General features: G+C 41.6%; 1 protein-coding gene across 1 annotated transcript in view; it reads left to right on the top strand.

The window, feature by feature from the left end:
- Positions 1–2,243: 2,243 nt before the first annotated feature.
- DEUP1 (deuterosome assembly protein 1) overlaps positions 2,244–22,936 on the top strand; it is a 127,581-nt gene continuing 106,888 nt past the window's right edge. The window contains exon 1 of the mRNA XM_052662359.1: positions 2,244–2,365. Within this exon, the coding sequence (XP_052518319.1) occupies positions 2,244–2,365 (122 nt within the window). The remainder of the gene's footprint in view (positions 2,366–22,936) is intronic.

The raw sequence follows: 22,936 nt of genomic DNA, 5'->3' as shown, positions 1-22,936 counted from the left end.
CCATCTAGTCAAGGCTATGGTTTTTCCAATAGTCATCTATGGATGTGAGAGTTGGACTGTGAAGAAATCTGAGCACTGAAGAATTGATGCTTTTGAACTGTGGTGTTGGAGAAGACTCTTGAGAGTCCCTTGGACTGCAAGGAGATCCAATCAGTCCATTCTGAAGGAGATCAACCCTGGGATTTCTTTGGAAGGAATGATGCTAAAGCTGAAGCTCCAGTACTTTGGACACCTCATGCAGAGTTGACTCACTGGAAAGACTCTGATGCTGGGAGGGATTGGGGGCAGGAGGAGAAGGGGACAACAGAGAATGACATGGCTGGATGGCATCACTGACTTGATGGACGTGAGTCTGAGTGAACTCTGGGAGTTGGTGATGGACAGGAAGGCCTGGCGTGCTGGGATTCATGAGGTCGCAAAGAGTCGGACACGACTGAGCCACTGAACTGAACTGAACTGTGTGTATATGTATGTACAGTGTATGTGTGTATTCTTTCCTATCATTTCTTCGACATCAGAACCATGCAACAGAGCTTCTGCTGTCAACTTTAAAAAATAATCAGAACCTAAAAGTTGAGAGTTATGTTTTATTTGGTGAGAATTTTTAGGACCTCAAGCCTGGATGACAGCATCTTAAATGAACATCAAGAGATACTGTTGTTTTTGTTGCTAAGTCAAGTCTGACTCTTTTGTGATTCCATGGACTGTAGCCTGCCAGTCTCCTCTGTCCATGGGATTTCCCAGGCAAGTATCCTGGAGTAGGTTACCATTTCCTCATCTTTCCCACCCAGGGATCAAAGGAGTCTCTTATGTCTCCTGCATTGGCGGGCAGATTATTTACCACTGAGCCACCAGGGAAGCCCCCATCAAGAGATTATTGTTAATGAAATGAAACCATATCTCCCAAGTTAAGGAATTTAGTGCTTTCCTATATATGGGAAGATGTAACAGTCTGGGTTCACTGAACTCATTTCTTTCATATGCATCTCAGGTATCTGGGCCCAGTATCCTGTGTGTGTGTGTGTGTGTGTGTGTGTGTGTGTGGTTTTCTTTTTTTTTTTTTTTTTGCTCAGTGCTCATCTTAGGGAGTGGTTGCAGCCTAATGGCTGCAGTATTACATGTATTGTTTTCCTTCCTGGTTGCCTTTATGGCTCAGAAATTCACATGTTCACGACTGTGACATCCTTGAATGATTGGTTTCTCAAGTCATCACTTATTCTCAGAATCTAGTGAACAAAAGAATTTAGAATCAATCACTCAGAGTTCTGTTTGGGTTACCCCACTAGGAGCTATTTCCTTCTCCCTAAAAGGGAGGTGACATTGTCTACTCTGGCTTATTGGAAGTTGTTGGAGGGACCAATGTGCTCCACTGGAAAGACAGATGCAGTTGCTTCTGTTAGAGCGACCAGAGTAGCTGAGCACTGAGCAATGCAGTTCAAGTAAATCCAGCTCTTCCCAGCCGGAGGACACTTCGGCGACTAGAAAGGCAACTCTCTGTCCTAAGTCTATTTTCGGTCATCTCAAAAGCGGTTAAGAGGGGGGAAGAGAAGTGAAGTGAAAGTCGCTCAGTCGTGTCCAAGTCTTTGCGACCCCACGGACTGTAACGTCCATGGAATTCTCCAGGACAGAATACTGGAATGGGTAGCTGTTCCTTCCTCTCAGGGATGGAACCTGGGTTCTTTACCAGCTGAGCCGCAAGGGAAGCTCAAGGGGGTGAGGGGGCAGGCGAGAGGCCAGAGGGATTTAAGGAGCTTGGATGCAGAACCCTCCTGCCCGCAGCTGTTTAAACTTTGCTCCTCTGATCCTTGGTTCATTCATTCATCCGACAAGCCCTCCCTGTGCTCCTGTCGGGTACCGGACACTTGGCTCGGCCGTGCGGCCCACGGAGAGGAAAGGACCGAGAGGGCGACCCCGGGAAGCCCCGCGGCTACTGAGCCAGCCGCCTTCCCCTCCCCTCCTCTTCCCCTCCCCTCCCCCTCCCCGTCCCGCTCCCCTCTCCTCCCCTCCCCTCCCTCCCCTTCCCGTTCCCCTCCCCTCCCCTCCCCTTCCTCCCCTCCCCTCCCCTTCCTCCCCTCCCTCTCCCCTTCTCCCCATCCCCCTCTCCTCCCCTCCCCTCCCCGCCCCCGCGCCCCTCCCCTCCCCCCGCGCCCCTCCCCTCCCCCCACGCCCCTCCCCTCCCCCCGCGCCCCTCCCCTCCCCCCGCGCCCCTCCCCCGCCTTGCGGCTGTGCGCGGCCGCGTCTCCATGGCAACCGCGGGCAGCGGGCCGAGGCGGGCCCGGCGGCGGGTGCGGGCCCTCGCGGCTGCCAGAGGCCCAGGCGCTGCCACTCGAGGGGCCTCAGACCCGGAGAGCGCGGCGCGGCGCAGGTAATCGCCCGAGAGCCCGGCCCGTCCCAGCTTGTCCCGGGGCCCTAACGGGCTGGCCGGGCTTGGGGTGGGCACGCGGGCGCGGGGCGGGTGGAGACAGGCTCGGTCCGACCTTGCGAGTTCAGGACAGATTCGCTCTAAATTGGAAGGTGATTCTAGGTGTGTGACTTTGGGCGAGTCACCTGGCTCGTCTGTCCTGACTTTCCCTGATGTTAAAGTGAAGGATTTCAGAACCTAGAAAATCAACTCATTCACCTGAACGTACTGGTCGAGTTTCTGTTCCCATTTCTACTCCTTGCCCTTGCGCTCCCTCGCAGTTTTGGATCTCTCTTAAATTCCTTTCAGGGTGGCTTAAGCCTGCAAGATTTCTCTTTCTACCGCCTTGAATGCGGTTTAACTTTCATTCAGAGAAGTTGAAGTGCATTTCAATACTTGACTATTTATCCTCATAGGTTATGTTTTAATTTAAACTTTGTTGCTGGGGAAAACTTTGTTCTTTCACTTTAGGCAAGTACTAACATCCTTATTTTGTTAAAAGGGTGAGCAGTGCCTACAAAGCCCCTGAGGAACTGGAAGATTTCAGTCTATGAGTAGTTCTTAACCTTTTTGTCCTAAACCTCATGGTATACTCACTGTAACCAAACCCAGGCAGGGGCAGTAAACAACGGCAAACCTTTAGAAGACCTGGGCTTCCCTGGTGGCTCAGAAGTTAAAGCGTCTGCCTGGAATGCGGGAGACCTGGGTTCGATCCCTGGGTTGGGAAGATCCCCTGGAGGAGGCTGCAACCCACTCCAGTACTCTTGCCTGGAGAATCCCATGGAGGGAGGAGCCTGGTAGGCTACAGTCCATGACCCGCAAAGACTCGGACACGACTGAGCGACTTCACTCACTTCACTTAGAGGACCCACAAGGAAGGAAATCTTGAGTACGTTCCCCTGAGAGTGGTCTGGAGCAGGAATTGGTTTTACTCACCTCATGTGCTGGCTCTTTGCAGAGTACCTGGCACCAAGCTGTTGTTCAGTAGGTAGTAAATGAATGTTCATCTCAGTCAGTAGGATCTATTTCAACTCACCACTAAGCCAGTGTCATAAATACATGTGACACACACACCCACACACACGTGTGCAAGTTTCTACATTTTGTTGGAACCAATACTCAGAAAAACTCATAGAACAACATGGTTTGCCAGTAGCAAAATTTTCTTGTTTTAGAGGTTAATAATGTAAGCACTTAAGGAATCTAGATCATTTTTCCCCCTCACAGGTTTAAAAATCAAGAAATACAAACCAGATGCAGCAGTTTCTTGACATGGAGAACCAAACCCATAATACATTGGGGTAAGTGCTGAGACATTTCTTTTTAATGAGTTGGTGCTTAACAATGCCAAAATCTCCCTGATGGCATGTGAATTTGGAAATTTAGTATTAATGGAGGATGTAGCAATTATTTTTGGTGAGGAGGTTGAGAGAAATTCAAGTGACTTTAATTAAGAATCTATAGTTTTAGTCTTTCCAGTTTTGACTATGGATCTGCACTAAGAAATCACTATTTTCCATCTTTTAGTGAATTTTTTCAGTGTTTCAGGGTGATGGATACCCACATGGGCCTCACATGCTCTTGCATGTCCACAATGCAACAGCTTCTGGCTGACTTGCTCCTTTTCTGCTGTACTGAGTGTCCAGGCACCCTCTAGGCTTGCCCTTGACAAAGTGAAAATGAAAGTCGCTCAGTCATGTCTGACTCTTTGTGACTCCATGGAATTCTCCAGGTCAGAATACTGGAGTGGGTAGCCTTTCCCCTCTCCAGGGGTTCTTTCTAGCCCAGGGATTGAACCCAGGTCTCCCGCATTGCAGTCAGATTCTTTATCAGCTGAGCCACAAGGGAAGTTTCCTTTTGAAACTGGACTCAAAACTTAAGCACAGCTTCCAGACAGATTTGTGTGTGTGTTGGTCACTCAGTTGTGTTGGACTCTGTGATCTCATGGGGCAGGCTCCTCTGTCCACAGGATTCTCCAGGCAAGAATACTCGAGTGGGTTATCATGCCCTTCTCCAGGGGATCTTCCCAACCCAGGGACTGAAGCTGGGTCTTCTGCATCGCAGGCAAATTCTTTACCAACTAAGCCACCAGGAAGCTCCTCAAAACTGCAGCATGAGCTGGGTATTTTCTCAAAAGTTTCAGGAAGCAATAAGGAAGAGAGTTTGTATGACATCTGCCATTGTAAAAAAGTAAATTCTTTTTGACAAATGTCTGTCCTGACCCCTTCCTTGCCACCAGCATCATAAAGGTTCCTCTTTCTACTGTTTCATTAGCCAATTGACCACTGGTTGAGCCCCCAGAACTTGGAGGGTGGAGGGGAGCAGAGAAAGTGAGGGTGGGATCGTGGTTACTGTATGCTTAATATCGACTGTGACCACAACACTAGTCAAACCACTTCACGTATCTCACTTTCAGTTATTCTGCTCAGACCGTGACTTTGACATCAGGCTAAAGCAAAGCTGCACAAGTCTGGATAATAAGCTATACCTTATAAGCTTCTACAGCATACTCCTCCTCAGAACAGCCCTCATTCTACAGCTAGTAGAATTGAGTGTATTAGAGGTTGGTATGCTCTAACTTCTTGTTGACAAAGAGACCCCCAAATATGGGGGTTTAAAAATGACTGAAGGGTATTTCTGTTTCACATACAAAGTCAGAGATGAACAGACCGGGGCTGGTAGGGCAGCTCTGCCCACCTCACTACATGATTTCCAACTCTGGGCCCAAAATGATTGCTTTAGGTCCCATCATCATGACCGTGCTCCTGCCAGAGGGAAGAGGGAAGAGCAGGAGGAGAGAGGAAGACCGGTCCTCCTAGAAGTATGACCTGGAAGTGGCAAGCCTCACTTCTGTTCACTTCCCATTGGCCAGAGCGTAGCCCTGGGCAAGACCTAGCTGCAAGGAAGGCTGAGAAATGTCGTCTCTAACTGGGCAGCTGTGTAGTCAGTTAAAGTTTAGAGGAACTGTAATGAAAGGAGTGAGAGATAGCAACCCACTCCAGTATTCTTCCCTAGAAAATTCCATGCACAGAGGAACCTGGCAGGCTGTAGTCCATGGGGCTGCAAAGAGCTGAACAGTACTGAGCAACTGAGCACGCGCACACACAGTGAAAGGAAGAAGAATGGATATTAGTGGACAACTAGCAGCCTCCGTCCCACTGAATTTAGAAAGGTAGAAAGAAAGAGAACTAAAGCAGGAACTTGCCCTAGAATACGCAGCTGGGTTACTGGAGGAGGTAGGATTTGATTTCAGATAAGTCCGGCTCCAATCCCAGCCTTCCTCGCTGCACTGTAAATGGATGGTAGAAAGACGTGGAGAGTGGCCTGCCTGGTGTCCGTAGCACAGCCAGACTAGGATTCTGGCTTGAGAGGGGGTAGACCTCTGGTATGACAATGGCACTGAAGACTAAGATACAGACCGAAGGTCTTAAACCTCGGGCTGGGTATCAGAGAGCACTTCACTCCTGTAAATCTGAGGCCGTGGAGACTGCTGTTTCTCATCATTCATTCTTTTGGGAAAAGGTATGGAAGATTGACCATATGCCAGGCACAACACTAAGCTCTCTGACTCATACAAAGGCCTTTAAGGAACTCAAAACTTAGTAGGAAACCATAGAGCTTGTTTGGGTACAGTGTAGTTGCAAACCAGAAGTGAATGAGAATTACTGCAGGTTTCCATGTGGAAGCCACAGCTCACCACAACAGACACGGGAGCACACCTTCTTGAGCATGGTCTCCAAAGGATGGAGAACCAGGTTGGCTTTGCCTCTGTCCCGTGCACTACTGAGAAATATGTAAAAATTTAGATCTTGAAGATAATGAAACCTCATTCATCAGGGATGTAGTATGTGCATATCAGATGGCGTCGCCTACATAACAGTAGGTGTTTCATGGGGCAACCTTCATTTGACATCTATCTAAAGTCTATGATGAGCCAGTCACTGGTCTAAGCACCAGGAAGACAGTGGTGAACAAGGCAGAGAATACTCCTTCAAGGGCTTTGTACGTTAGTGGGAGATATAAACATGTTTCATGTGGCGATAGGAGGAAGAATAAGCAGGCTGAGGACGAAGGAGTGGCCTGTGAATGGGGTGCTCACACACGGATTCCCGGGTAAGGTGGTGTTCGAGCAGAGCTTTATGTCTGTGAGAAGAAAGTTCCCAACAGGAGGAACAGAAAATGCAGAGGCCTCAAGTGGGAGCTTTTACACAGAGCATTTATGACATGGGTGAGCCATTCTTCTCTGACATCTGGCTTATAACAGGGTTTGGTTTTTGTTTATCCAAGATTTCCTCCCAGATATAGGTGTTTGTACCATAATAATCAACTTGAACGCCTTCTAAATGAAATGATCACATTTGAGTAAGTTTGCTCATTTTGTTTTTTGAGTGGTGTGCCCAGAACATAAATAATTATAGAATGAGTAAAAAATCTGCTTTTTATAAGAGAACCATGTCTACATTCTTCTTTTTTTCTATTATTCCTGAATTTCTACTCTTGTTACTTCGTCATTTTATGTTTTATTTTACTTATCTTTCTCTGATTTCTGAGTTCAAAATATGATTCAGTTATTTTCATGATTTCTGGATTTCATGATTTCTTTGAATAATATAAGCATTTAAAGCTGGAGTTCCTCTTGGGCTCAGCTTTGCTGCAGGCCATAGGATTAATGTACCCACTCTCAAATTGTCTATTATTTCAACTTTGACTTCCTCTTTGACTCAGTAGATATTTGGGAGATGTAATTTCCAGATATAACTTCAGGTTTTAATTATTTTTTTATTCATTGCTTTTTAAACCCCCTACATCTATGGTCATAGAATATGACCTGTATGATATTTTGGTTTCATAAAGATTATTCTTATGATTTGTTGTGTGAGCAACTTTCATAAATGTCCTTTAGGCATTGAAAGCAAATATATATTCTCTTTTGCTTAAGAAAAAAGGTTTTAAAAGTTTTACATATATAATCAAACTGTTTAATTATTATGTTCAAATTGTGTGCCTTTCAAATTCATTATTACCTTTTTGTGTATTTGAGCTGTCACATTTGAAGAAAGATCTTTACTGTAATTGTGATTTTTGTCCAATTCTTCTTGTATTTCAGATAGTTTTTATTTTATGTATTTCCGTATTTTGTTGCTCAATATATTGAGGTTCACGGATGTTATATCTTCTAGGTATATTGTGTGATTTAGCCATATAGAATATCTCACAAATATGAGTGACTGGTTTCTATTTGAATTTTACTTTTTTGTTGCTGATATTGCCGTCTGTTTTCTTAACTTGCGTTAGCCTGTAATAGCCTTGTTCATCCCTTTTATAAAGGAAAAAATTCAGTCTTTTCCTCCGTTTGTAGGGAAAACCTGTGTCTTTCTTCCCTGTGTGCCTCCTTTACCTTCACAGAAACACTTCACGCCTGACACTTGTGGTCACCATATATGTGGAGGTTTCTGATCCAGCCAAGCAATTCTCTGGAACACAAGCTGGGAGTCCTACAATTCAGCTCAATTCTGACACTGTCTGTGCAGAAATATCACCAGACCCAGCAGGCTGAGGGCTTGATCCTACAAGACTTCCTGCCACCCTCTTCAAACTCCAGTTGCAAGTCCAGGTTGTCACCTGTGCTTCTGACCAAACAGTTATAGATAACCCCCTCCTTGGATAGGATTAATTTGCTAGAGTAGCTCACATAACTCGGGGAAACACTTAACCTTTAAAATCGTACTTTCATCCAGTTTATTTAAAGGGTACAGATGAGCATCCAGATGGAAAGGGTGCATAGGATAAGGTACGTGGAAAGGGGTATACTGCTGTCCCAGCACCTCCACCTGCTCACAGACCCAAGAGCTCACTAAACCCGTTCAGTTCAGTCCCTCAGTTGTGTCTGACTCTTTGTGACCCCATGGACTGCAGCACACTAGGCTTGCCTGTCCATCACCAACTCCTGTAGCTTGCTCAAACTCATGTCCATGGAGTCAGTGATGCCAACCATCTCATCCTCTCAACCCCCTCTCCTCCTGCCTTCAGTCTTTCCCAGCATCAGGGTCTTTTCCAATGAGTCAACTCTTCACATCAGGTGGCCAAAGTATTGGAGTTTCAGCTTCAGCATCAGCCCTTCCAATGAGTATTCAGGACTGATTCCTTTAGAATGGACTGGTTGGATCTCCTTCCAGTCCAAGGGACTCTCAAGAGTCTTCTCTAACACCACAGTTCAAAAGCATCAATTCTTCAGTACTCAACCTTCTTTATAGTCCAACTGTTACATCCGTACATGACTACTGGAAAAACCTTAGCTTTGACTAGATGGACCTTTGTTAGCAAAGAAATGTCTCAGCTTTTTAATATGCTGTCTAGGTTGGTCATAGCTTTTCTTCCAATGAGTAAGCGTCTTTTAATTTCATGGCTGCAGTCACCATCTACAGTGATTTTGGAGCCCCCCAAAATAAAGTCTGTCACTGTTTCCACTGTTTCCCCATCTATTTCCCATGAAGTGATGGGACCAGATGCTGTGATCTTCATTTTTTGAATGTTGAGTTTTAAGCCAACATTTTCACTCTCCTCTTTCACTTTTATCAAGAGGCTCTTTAGTTCCTCATTGCTTTCTGCCAGAAGGGTGGTGTCATCTGCATATCTGAGGTTATTGATATTTCTCCCAGCTGTCTTGATTCCAGCTTGTGCTTCATCCAGCCTGGTATTTCTCATGATATATCCTGCATATAAGTTAAATAAACAGGGTGACAATATACAGCCTTGACGTACTCCTTTCCCAATTTGGAACCAGTCCACTGCCCTGTACAAGAGAGCGGGGCAGGGAGAGGTGGGACTGGAAATCCCAAGCCTCTCATAATGACTCGGTCTTTCAGGTGGCCAGCCGCAAGCCGGGAATCACCTAGGAGCCTGCCCAGAGTTGCCTCGTCAGATCAAAAGAAACTCCTGTCACCCAGAAAATTACTCAGGTGTCAAGAGCCAAGGCCTGAGACCAGTATGAGAGCAAAAGTTGCCCCTAGCGTTCTTATCACTTAGGAAGCTGCAATGGTTTTAGGAGCTCTGTGGCGGAACCAGGTATAGAGACTAATATATACTTTCTGTTATCTCATGGCCTCATTTTCAGTCATTTGTAAAATATCATATGTGTCTCTTGTAAGTAGCATATAGTTAGATTAATGCATGTATACCCCTCAGTTGGAAGGTCTTTGCAATTAAAGAGGATTTTATTTTTTTTAATTTATTTAATTGGAGGCTAATTGCTTTACAATATTGTAGTGGTTTTTGCCATATATTGACATGAATCAGACATGGATGTACATGTGTTCCCCATCCTGAGTCCCTCTCCCACCTCCCTCCCCATTAAAGAGAGGGTTTTATAATCATTAATATATTAACATTGAATCCGTTTTGCTTTTCCAATATTCACTAGTCTTATCTAGTTTTCTTCTTATTCTCTTACAAGTTCTATATCCTATTTTACACATTGTTAATTTACAGTTTTTACAAACATTTAAAGTTGGATTCCTCTTCTGGCTTCCCGAATTTTAACTGTAACTTCGGCCTCTCTCAACCCTGGTAAGACTTCACCTTTAGTACTGTTTTTGCTTCTGCATTTGCTTATTCCACCTACAAGAAATAATCTGGATTTCTAGTCCTGATGACTATTGACTTGTATATAAATGATTACATATAGGATAATGTTAATTATTTTATTCCTCTTTTAAGAATTCTCTTTAGCAGCTATACATTTGATTGCATTGATTATTATTTTATAGAATCTTCCTTGTTCTCAATTTAAACTTTTTAAAATTCATTTTTAATTTGACTGAAGTACTTCCTTAGGTAGTCTTTTAATAGAAATGACCAGAGGTGGTATACCCCTTGAGTTTTTTCATGTCCAGATGTCTGCTTGTTCCTCTCATACAGGAACTCTGTAAGAGTTATTAGTCCCATGGCCTTGAAGTGTGAAGTGTTACATGGAAAGTCCAATACCAGTCTCATTCTCTCTCAGGTTTTTTTTGTTTTTTCCTTTCTTTCTTTCTTTTTTAGCATCTTGAGAATTATGGGATTTATGTTTATCCTTGGAATCTACAAATTTACCAGGATAACTTTCTTGGTATAGATCCATTTCAATCCCTTCAAAGCATTTGGTGAGCACTTTTATTATTAAAGATTCAAAGCTTTTCAGCACAGTGAATTTTTCTTCTGTTTCTTTGGTTAATGATTCTCCCCATCTTGTTTCATTCTCATCTCCTAGAACACCTATATCTTTTTCCTTTTTTTCATAATTTCCATCTTCATTTTATCTTTCGCTGTACATTCTGGAGGAATTTCTTCCATTTTCTCATTTTTATTTCAGCAATTTTTTTTTTTAAATTGCTTCTCTTGCGATTTTGAGTATTGACAACAATGTTTTTGTTTCCAATATTTTTTTGTATGTTTATTTCATTGTTCCTTTTACGTAGTAAATTGCTTTTCTTTATTAATATAATACACTATTGACTCATTAAAAATACAAGTAGAAGTATTTGAAATGATCTCTTGCTTCTTATACTAACTCCTTTATAGTCAGTCATTCTGTGGGCATAGCTCTTTACATCTTTCAATTTGTCACTTTCCAAACCCCAACTGCTCCACAGCCCAGCCTTTCGCCCAACCTCTGCTACTCTCAAAGAGAAATCAATTAGGTTTTCCCAAGAAATCAGCCCACCAATTACAGTGCAGCTACAACTTCCTGAGGGCTCAGCACAACCACATCCAATGTGCTGTGTAGTCTAATATATTTGAGATTATTAAATCTCGTGTTTAATAAACTTATCTCTGAAGGTAATTTCTAGATAGGAATTCTACAAATGTATTGAGCAATGCTAAGGTCAATAAAAACACATACGTAGAGTCTCCAAATGTCTGAATTTTGGAGTGACGTTTTGAAAAATGTCATTTCCTTGTATAAGTGAATGCACATATGATGGATATTTTTCTTTAAAATACCTTTTCTAACTGAAAAACACTTATCTAGATTTTCCCTTTACTTAGTTATTCATGTATGTAATTTAAAAAACCATTTTGTTATCACTGTTACCAAAAAAGAAAAAATGCAGTCCCCTGTTCCTGCCCCAGTTTTCCACTCCCCAGAGGCAACCACTTTCAGTTCTTTTGGCTGACTCTTTTGATATTTATTCCATATCTCTAAATAACAACCTTAAGTTGCTACTTCTTGATATTTCAGTTTCGATCATAATCTGTTGACATCCACAATACTTATTTTTCATAATCTTACCTGCTGCGTGTGTGAACATGGGCACATGTGCGAACATGGGCACATGTGCACATACAGACACACACTCACTTCCCTTTCCTCCATTCTCCGGGGTCGCTACGAGTCTGACATGACTGAGTGACTTCACTTTCAAACACTGGAGAAGGAAATGGCAACCCACTCCAGTGTTCTTGCCTGGAGAATCCCAGGGATAGCAGAGCCTGGTGGGCTGCTGTCTGTGGGGTTGCAGACTCGGACACGACTGAAGCGACTTCACTTTCATGCATTGGAAAAGGAAATGGCAACCCACTCCAGTGTTCTTGCCTGGAGAATCCCAGGGACGGGGGAGCCTGGTGGGCTGCTGTCTGTAGGGTCACACAGAGTCGGACACGACTGAAGCAACTTAGCAGCAGCAGCAGCTTTGTAAATACTCTTCACCTCTGAGCCATATATCACAGTATACCATGATTGCTTTTCCTTTCTTGCACATTTTGTTTTTTCCTGGAGATAATACTTCTAGTATCTTAATTATAAAATTTTTTGAACTTTTCCCCTTTCTGTGTAATTTTCTTCAAATAATGTCTTTCCACTTGTATAAGACCTCGCTGTGTGAACCGCTTTCATCAGATGTCTGTGATCTCTGACTGCTTGCTTCTATTTAAGAATAATGGCATCAAAAGCTGACAAGAAGCCCCAGTGTACATGAGCAGGGCTTGTTGACCAGGGTCTTTGCTGTCTGGTCATTAGGCTAGTCTCTCTGTCTCAGGCTGCTCAGTTTCCAGAGAACATGATTCTAAATTCTTCTGCTTACAGGGTGTAAGTAGGGCAGCCAGCATTCACCCCTGACTTCCAGAAATACTTAATAGGTTGCTTCTTGGTTTTCTCCAGTACCAGCTCCTTTGTTTTGTCCTTGTAGGTCTAACCTTTTAGGTTAAAAATATTCTTTTGCTTTATTTTAGTAGGATTTGGGAAGGAAGCAAAATTTGTTTGTTCCTCCATCTTCAATCAAGAGTCTCATTTTCTCTACTGAATCATTTATTTCTTTTTACTCTGTGACTTATATCTTATTCATTGATCTTGTTCATAGAATCTTGTCAAATCCTTTCTAAAAATCTAGGTGCTACACGACTTACCAAAATTTTTTATCTGCTGTGAAAGTCGTATTTTCACAGACCAAGGCAGATGAATATTAAAGCACGTTCTCACATCAGAGTTCAGAAAAACCCTTCAAAGGATTGTTCTTCTATGTGAACAACTTTCTAAACCTTCAGAGTGTCCTTTCCCTCTGAGAAATATTCATAATCACAACTTTACTTGCCTGTTTCCTATGAGTCAAATACAGTTTTAATTAGTTTGTAAAAATTCTAATATTAGTCAGTATATACTTGTAGTTGAGTAAATTGTAATGTATTATTTTTGCATTCTGAAAATTCTTTCTAATTTGATTGACTCTTGTGGTATCTTATTCTCCCTCCATCATACTTTATTTCCCACAAAATGCACATATTCCTTTCCAGAGTAATCATATTTGACAAGTTCTTGTTCCTTATTTCTCTGAAGAAGCAAAGCAAAGTGGTGAAAAAGTGAAAGTGTTAATCAATCAGTCATGTCTGATTCTTTGCGACTCCATGAACTGTAACCTGCCAGGCTCCTCTGTCCATGGGATTCTCCAGGCAAGAATACTGGAATGGGTAACCATCTCCTCCAGGGGATCTTCCCAACCCAGGGATCGAACCCTGGTCTCCTGATGTCAGGCGGATTCTTTACAGTCTGAGCCGCCAGGGAAGCCCAACCTAGAATAAAATTTTGATATATCAGAGTTTGAAGTTAGATCCTGAAATGTTAGCACAGTGGTAAGTGATTGTAAGAATTCAGTGAGTGGTTTTGAAAGGAGAGGAAAACACTTCAGAAGGGGAGGGAAGGAAGGCGATAGAGGGAGGAAGGAAAGGGAGGGGAGAGAAAGATTCGTCTGAAAGACTTGTTAAGCTCCTGTTAAGGCAAAGGTTAAAAATTACCTCTCTGTGAGACAGTACTTTTTATAGGACAGTGTTTACAAAACGTTAATTGTATTAGTTACAAGTTACATTTTTTTTAAAAAAAAAAGGACGAAGCCATGATATGTGTAAACCCAGGCGTAGCTATCAGGACCTGGGCACACTCAGCCTGACCTGACATTCCAGGCATTCAGTGACCTGGCACTTTGGAATGCTTGCGAACCTCTTGTCAGGGAATTGGTGAAACAGAGAGGTGCCAGAACATGAAGGGGGTGGAGACAGAAGCTTGTCAGTTCTCTTCCCTGGTGGGGGTGTAGGGGGAGGAAGCGGTTTCATTAGACAGCATTCATGTAAAAGCTATGCGCAAAAAGAGCTTAACAGAGCCAGCTGCCTTATAGAATCATGCAGGGAAATGGCTTCCAGTTTTTTTCTAATAAAAGAGAAATAAATGCAAATATCTTATGCTAATCTTATTGTTTTCAAGTTATATACTACTTTTAAAAAGTTCAAGAATATGAAAAATGGGTGGATCAGCAAAATAGCTGACTCGTAAGGACAGCCGGTCAGAGTACGGTTGTGGTCTGTCCCCATCAGGCGAGAAGCTGCAGAGTGTGGTGCTGTGACCCCGGAGCCCTGGATGCCCACATTGGATCTCAGCTCGTGGACAGTCCCAGGGGACATCTACATCGTCGTACACACTCACAGTGGCAAGGAACAGCAGGGCCCTCTGAGGGGTGAATGGTAACAAGGCCGCCCGCCTTCTGCAGTGTCCCTGGGGCCATGGAGGCACCCTGCCGTCTGCTGTGCTGGTGTTGGCCCCTGGCCAGGGGGCCGCCTGAATCCCACCACCTAGCAGGGACGCGAGTCCCGTCCCCAAGTAGCAGCAGAGGTGCAGGCAGGGGCGTGGGGTTCCCTGCCTGGCAGTGATGAGGTAGTACCCACTCCTCTGCCGGAGCCTTCTCAGGAAAGGCGTTAAACACAGCATTCAAATAAGACCCAGAGTCTTAGAACACAGTACACAAACACATTAGGGGTTTTATCTTTCTGGAGGTTGGCAGTTCACAGCTATGCTGTGGCTGTAGGGTACCATCAGGGATTTGTGCAGCTCACGATGGAGCAGGGGGACAGATGATCACCCATCAAAGAGGATATATTCTATCAGGGGGTGGTGATGACTGCTCTGAGGAAAGGTTCTGCAGGTTATGGGGCTAGAGAGTTACAAAGTAAACCTGGTAAGGTGACATTTGAAGAGAACTGTCTTTGTACGGACATCCTGGGGGTGGCCTTCCAGACAGAGGGAATAGCAAAAGCAAAGGTTCTGGGGCAGGAGCATGCTTAGTCTTTTGAAGGAACAACAACAACAAAAAGGCCAGCGTGTTTAGAGGAGGGAGCCAGGAGGAACATCAGAGAGGCAAATAGGCCTTTGCAGACCTGGTAAAGACTTTAGATTTCACTGTGTGGGATGGGAAGTCCTTGGAAGACTTTGACTAAAGCAGTGACATTTTCTGACTTAATGTTTTGAAAGGCTCGCTCTGGTTGCTATGTGAAGACTAGGCTGTTGCAAAGCAAGGGCAGGAAAAAAAGACAAGTTGGACTAACTCAGTGGGAGATGGCAGTGATTTGGATCAGGTTGGTAGAAATAGTGACAAATGGGGAGATTGTGACAGAAGAGCTGATAATATTTAGAAATCATAGACTGGATATGGGGTGAGCAGGAAGGAAATGAGATAGTGGACTTCTGGCCCATCAATTGGAATAATAAGATTGTCATTTATTAAAATAAGGGAGACGAGAAAATGCAAGCTTGGTTGGAGATGCCTGTTACATATCCAAGTGAAGCTCAGATAATTAGCTGTATGTGCAGGTCTAGATGTATCTTCCCGCTTTATTACCCCCAGTGTGTGGCTTTATTGTTTGGCATCACCTTATGATTGCAAGACGGTTGACCCGCCTCCAGCCGCACATCTGCCTCGAGGAAGGGAGCAGAGGAAGGGCGGTGAGTAAATGCAGAAGAGTACTGCCAGCATTTAATTTGAAGCTCCTACAGAAGCCAAAGCTCTGAAATAAAGATGTGGATACAAGCTGTTTATTTGGGAGATGAAAGTATGGACTATTAGTTTCCTGTGACTGCTGTATCATAAACTTGGTGGTTTAAAACAATCAAAACTTATTCAGTCGCAGTTCTGTGGTCCAAAGATCTGAAGTCAGTATCACTGGGCTAAAATCATGGTGTCAACAGGACTACATTCCCTCTGAGTGCTCTAGGGAGAATCTGTTCCTTGCTTCTTCAAGCTTCGGGTAACTGCCGGCATTCCTTAGCTTGTGGCTACATCACTCTGATCCTTGAGGCCAGCACCTCCACCTCTCTCTCGGGTTCATCTTCATGTCCCCTTCTCTTGGGTGTGTCAGATTTCCCTCTGCCTCTTTCTTAGGGCCCACCAGATAATATAGGATAATCTCCCCATCTCAAGACACTTAATTTAGACAAATAACTTTCTTCCAAATAAAATAACATTTATAGGTTTCAGGGATTCAGATCTGATATCTTTGGGGGCCATTTTTCAGCCTATCACCTACAGGATTGAGGAACTGAAACCAGGAAGGGCAAGTTATCAAACCAAGTTATGGCTGAGGGTGACTGGGGCAAAACCTGATGGGGAAATTCTGAAACACTGTATAAGGCACACCCCTTAGAGTTATTCCATCCAAGAAGCAGGTGAGAGATTATACACCAGTAGCCAACAGTTATTGGTTGAAGGTTGCTCCCAGAAGGGCTTCAATTCCCCATCACTTCTGACCTGTCTATCACACAGGAGTCAAAGAGGAAGAGAACCACTCAGGCAAAGAAATGCAGGTTCTGTCCGCTGGAAATCAGGCTTAGTGCCCGGAAGTGGTGAGCATGAGAGATGTGTGGAACATCAACAGCAACTGCTGTGGCCTCTTTCAACAGCTTCGTGATAACTTCCACTTAGATTTCATAGGCCAGCTTTTGTTACATGGCCAAGCACAGCTTCAGGGGAAACTGGGAAATGTAGCCATATCCTCAGCCAGACATAGTTCCATGCTGAATAGCACACTGGAGCTCTGCTAGCATGGAGGAAAGGGAGGAGGGAGGTTGAGGAGACAGCCAGCCACATAGGCGATAAAGGATGGAGACAGACACGTGGTAAGGATGACTCAGACTAGGGTTTTATCACTGCATATGGTGAGAAGTGGTCAGGATTTAGAATACTGGAGGCAGTGCCGATGAAACTGTTGTTCTGGAGTTTGAGGAAAACACAAATCCAGGATCATGAAGGGTTTTTATCTGGAGCAACTGTAGCAGTGGTGTCAATTAAAGAGATGGATGGACTGGAGTGGGAGCAGGTTTGTGGCACAAGGAGTCTCTCACTCTGTTTTGAACTTGTAAAGACTGAGATGTGTATAGATACCCTGTGGGAATGTCAGTGTTGACTAGGTATTTGGATAGAGAAGCCCAGAGTTCAGCAGCTCTGCGGATACTAATTAGGAAGTTATCGGAACAAGCTGGCACTCAAGTTTCATTAGAAATTTCCACTATTTAGGAAACAATGTATTTCTTAGTTTTCTAGCATTGGAAAAAACAGATTTTATCAGTGTTTGCCTAATACTCTACTTTTAAGATCTAGTGAAATAGCTGGCTGTAGTTGTAATAGAAAAAGAGTAAAATGACTGTCCTCATATGTACTAACTCTATAGTCTTTTATTAAATAGGCCTTTTGGCAGGAGGGAATTTTAATTAACTTAGAGATTGGCTTATGGATTCCAGGCTAAGGTTATTGGTGGAAATCAATAATTAAATGTTTAAGTAATCAAAAAAAGTACCAAGGGTAATTTTAGATTTTGAAAATGGGATAACTGTATACTTTAGATACAAATTAGATTTGGAGTTTATTCTTTTTCAGTGGCTTAATAAGATGTCTAGATATACTTTAATTTCAGCCTCTCCCATAGGCTTAAGAAAAGAAATATAAAAAACAAAAAGGAATCTAAGCTAATGCATGTGTAAGCGTTTATTTACTATTAATTGTACCATATGTTTCTATGTATTAACATGAAATTGTTTTTCAGATAATTATTTAAACTTTTAGGTGATTATAGAGATCACTCTGAAGAAAGAGGGTTATTGCTTGCTAACATTTCACTGTCTGTTTACCTCATTTGATCTGTGAACCAAGATGTTACTTAGAAAGTGAATAATTATAGAGAAGTTTCAAGAAAAACTTTATCTGTAATGAAGGCTTTTTAACAGAACTTCCATTCTCTTTAGAACTTAAAAATGAGAATTAGACTTCTTAAAAACATTGATAGAGACTTGAAAGTTGTGACATTGCATTTTATTTCTATAAACTTCTTTCTTTGATTATTATGATGAAGGCTTTAGGATAAAGCCATTATAGGTACATTTAGGCATGCTTTATTGGAATAGGGGATATATACTTCCTCCACATCCTAACACTAAGCTTATCACAAATGAGAGTGAAGAATGGACTGAATATGAGCCCCCACCTTGGGTATACAGTAAAAATAGGCACTGCAACGCCTCTACGTCAGCAAACCTCATGGTGACAATAAATTATATTTTTTGGACCACAAAAAAAGTGCTTGAGAAAAAGTTACTTTAACTATAATTTAATAATTAATTTGGACCAAGGGCAACCATGAAGCTATGGCCTGAAAATCATGAGGTGATAAATTTTTCCTTTACTGTTTGAGGAGGGACGGTTGGCTAAAGGACAGACTGAGAGCACAGACACGTCTGTGAAAATGGGTTCCGGGAGCTCTCCTGGAGCCTCTCCCTCGGGCTCTAATCATGTTTCTGCAGTGCAGTGTGTGATGTTCACGTGGGGTCTGTGAGCCACCAGAGGAGAGCTAAACTCTATGTTTGTCATTATTTTTACCCATTTCTCCTAGCCTCTGGCAGCCATGAGTCTGTTATCTGTATCTATGAACCCGATTTTTTATATATATATCTACATTCCTGGGTCAGGAAGATCCGCTGGAGAAGGGATAGCTACCCACTCCAGTGTTCTTGGGCTTCCCTGGTGGCTCAGCTGGTAAAGAATCTGCCTGCAATGCAGGAGACCTGGGTTCGATCCCTGGGTTGAGAAGATCCCCTGGAGAAGGGAATGGCTACCCATTCCAGTATTCTGGCCTGGAGAATTCCATGGACTGTATAGTCCATGGGGCCACAAGGAGTTGGACCTGACTGTCTTACACTTTCATTTTCATATCTGTATCTTAGATTCCACATATAAGAGAGTATATATGGGATTTCTCTTCCAGTGCCTGACTTATTTCACTTAACATAATACCCTCAAGTTTCATTCAGGTTGTTGTAAATGACAGGATATCATTCTTTTTTGTGACTGAGTAATATTCCATGTGTGTATGTATGTGAACACACACACATGTATACACATGCATACCTCATTTTCTTTATCTGTCTATCCACCAATGGACATTTAGGTTTTTCCATAATTTGGCTATTGCAAATAATGTTTTCATGAACATGAGGATGTGTGTATCTTTTCAATTTAGTATTGTCATTTTCCTCAGATAAATGGCCAGAAATAGAATTGCTAAATTGTATGATAGTTCTATTTCTAATTTTTTGAGGAAACCTCATACTGTCTTCTGTAGAAACTGTACCAGTTTACATTTCCACCAGCAGTATGCCAGGGTTCTTTTTTCCATATCCTTGTCAGTACTTTTTATTTCTAGTCTTTTGGATAGTAGCCATTCTAGCACATGCGGTGATAATCTCATTATGTTTTTAATTTGCATTATGTTTAATGATTAATGATGTACAGCATCTTTTCATGTGTCTTTTGGGCATCTGTATGTCTTTTTTTGGAAAAGTGTCTATTCAGATCTTCTCATTTTTTAATCACTTTTTGTGTATTAAGTTGTCTGAGTTCTTGATTTATTTTGAGTATTTGCAAGTATTTCCTCCCTTTTTCTTTTGTTGATTTCCTTTGCAATACAGAAACTTTCTAGTTTGTTGTAGCCCCACTTGTTTATTTTTGCATTTGGTGTGAGATTCCAAAAATCATCATCAAGGCATATGTCAAGGAGCTTTACCACCTATGTTTTCTTTTAGGAATTTTATGGTTTCAGGTGTTACACCCAAGTCTTTAATTCATTTTAAGTTGATTTTTGTTCATGGTGTTACAGTGTTGGTCCAGTTTCAATCTTTTGCATGTGGCTTTCCAATTTTCCCAACACCATTTATTGAAAAGACTGTTCTTTCCCCATTCTTTGACCATATATATGTGGGTTTATTTCTGGGCTCTCTATTTTATTCCATTGATCTGTGTGTCTGCTTTCCTGTGAATATCATACTGCTTAAATTATTATTGCTTGTAACATAGTTTGAAATTTGAGAGTATGATACCTTCAACTTTATTCTTTCTCAAGACTGATTTAGCTATTTAAGGGGTCTCTTATGGTTCTATATAAATTTTAGGATTATTTGTCCTATTTATGTGAAAAATTCCATAGGTATGGGGATTTTGATAGGGATTGCATTACATCTGTAGATTGATTTGGGTGGTATGGCCATTTTAACAATATTCATCCTTCCAATTTGTGAGCATGGGATATCTGTCCATTTATTTGTATTTTTTTCAATTTCTTTAATATTTTATAGTTTAAAATATACAGATCTTCCACCTCCTTGATAAACTTATTGCTAGGTATTTTCTTCTTTTTGATGTAATCATAAATGGAATTGTTTACTTCTCTTTCTAATATTTCATTATTAGTTTATTTAAATAAGCAAGTTCTTGTGTATTGATGTTGTATCCTGCAACTTTACCAAATTTGTTAGTTTTTGATGTAGTCTTTAGGGTTTTATATATATATATATATATATATATATAATATATATACACACACATAAACATATTATGTCATATGAATATAGTAATAGTTTTACTTCTTCTTTTCCAATTTGGATGCCTTTTATTTCTCTTTCTTGCCTAATTGCTCTGGCTAGGACTTCCATTCCTGATCTTAGAGGAAAATATTTCAGTTTTTCACCTTTGAGTATGATGTAGGCTTATCATATGTGGCCTTTACTACGTTGAAGTACTTTTGTATGTTCCCTCTATACCCACTTTGTTGAGGGATTTTTTTCATAAATGGATGTTGAATTTTGTCAAATGCTGTCAAATGCTTTTTCTGCATCTGTCGATTGAGATGATCACATGATTTTTGTCCTTTATTTTGTCTATGTGACATGTCACAATGACTGGTCTGTGGCTATTGAACCATCCTTGCATCTCGCTGATCACAGTGTATGCCTGTTGAATTTAATGTTTTGTTGAGGATTTTTGCATCTGCATTCACCAGGTAATTTTCTTTTCTTGTGGCATTCTTACCTGGTTTCAGTATCAGGGTAATGCTGGCTTCATAAATGAGTTTGGAAGAGTTCCATCCTTTTTTTTTTTTTTTTAAGAGTTTGAGAATGATGGTATTCTTTGACTGTTTGGTAAATGTCACCAGTGAAGCAGTCTGGTTCCAGAGTCTTGTTTGTTGGGAGGTTTTGGATTACTGATCCAGTCTCCTTATTAGCAGTCAGTCTGTTTAGCTTCTTTATTTCATTATGATTCAGTCTTGGTAGATTGTATGTTTCTAGGAATTTATCTATTTCATCTAGGTTGTCCAATTTGCTAATTTATAATTGTTCATAGTAGTCTCTTATGATCTATTTATTTCTGTATAATATCTGTTATTGGGCTTCTCTTGTGGCTCAGCTGGGAAAGAATCTGACTGCAACATGGGAGAGCTGAGTTCGATCCCTAAGTTGGGAAGATCCCCTGGAGAAGGGAAAGGCTACCCAGTCCAGTATTCTGGCCTGGAGAACTCCATGGACTGTATAGTCCATGGGGTCGCAAAGAGTTGGACACGACAGCGACTTTCACTCACTTCACTTCACAACATCTGTTGTAATAGCTCCTCTTTCATTTCTGATTTTATTTGAGTCCCTCTCCTTTTTGTTGGTGAATCTAGCTAGAGGTTTGCCAATTTTATTTATCTTTTCAAAGAACCAGCTCTTAGTTTCATTGATCTTACTTACTTACTGTCTTTTAACCCTTATTTTACTTATTTCTGCTCTAATCTTTTTATTTTATTTCTTCTAGTTTTTTTTTCTCTATTTCCTTGAGGTGTAAAGTTATTTATTTGAGCCTTTTTGTTTCTTGAAGCTAAGTATTTATCACAGTAAACTTCCTTCTTAGAACTACTTTTTGCTGCATCCCATATAGTTTGGTGTGTTACATAATCCATTTTTGTTTGTCTCAAGGTAATTTTTTTTAAAATTTTTCTTTTTATGTCTTCTTTGAACCTTTGACTGTCCAGTAGCATCTTGTATAGTATAATGTCCACATATTTGTGAATTTTCCAGTTTTCCTTGTGTAATAAATTTTGAGCTTTTCATACCACAGAAAAGCTGCTTGATGTGATTTCAGTCTCTTTAAATGTAGTGAGCTTGTTCTGTGGCCTAACATATAATATAGCTTGGGAAATATTGAGCAGGATACATTTCTATTGCTTTTGGATTGAGTGTTTTGTAAATATTTGTGATCTCAAATGTTGTTAAAGGCTGATGTGTTTTAGGTGATTATCTGTCCTGTGTATCTGTTGATATAAATGTAGAGTATTGTAGTCTCCTGCTGTTATTGCTATCAATTTCCCCTTTAGGGCTGTTGATATTTGCTTTAGTTAGATGCTCCTCTGTTGGCTGTGTAAATATTTACAAACATTACGTCTGCTTGTTGGGTTGATGTCTTTATCATTATATAATGCCCTCCTTTGTCTCTTGTTACAGTCTTTGTTTTAAAGTCTATTTTGTCTGATAAAAATACAGCTATTCCAACTTTTTTTTTTTGTAGTTCCTATTTGCATGAGATCTCTTTTTCCATCCCTTCACTCTCAGTCCATGTGTGTCCTTACATCCAAAGTGAGTCTCTTGTAGGCAGCGTGTAGATGGGTCTTATTTTCTTATCTATTCATCCACTCTGTGTCTTTTTTTCTTCACTCTGTGTCTTTGGATTAGAGAATTTAGTCCATTTGCATTTAAAGTAATTATTGATAGCTGTGCATATACTGTCATTTTGTTAATAGTTTTCTGGCTGTTTTTGTGTTTCCTGTCTGTTCCTTTCTTCTTCTTTTGCTCTTTTCCTTTTTTGCTTTGATGACTTTCTTTCAGTTCAGTTCAGTAGCTCAGTCGTGTCTGACTCTTTGCGACTCCGTGAACTGCAGCACACC

Source organism: Budorcas taxicolor, chromosome 25 (genome assembly GCF_023091745.1).
Source record: "Budorcas taxicolor isolate Tak-1 chromosome 25, Takin1.1, whole genome shotgun sequence".
NCBI lineage: Eukaryota > Metazoa > Chordata > Mammalia > Artiodactyla > Bovidae > Budorcas > Budorcas taxicolor.
The sequence above is the reverse complement of the archived record's forward strand: the minus strand, read 5'-3'. Positions and strand labels throughout refer to the sequence as shown.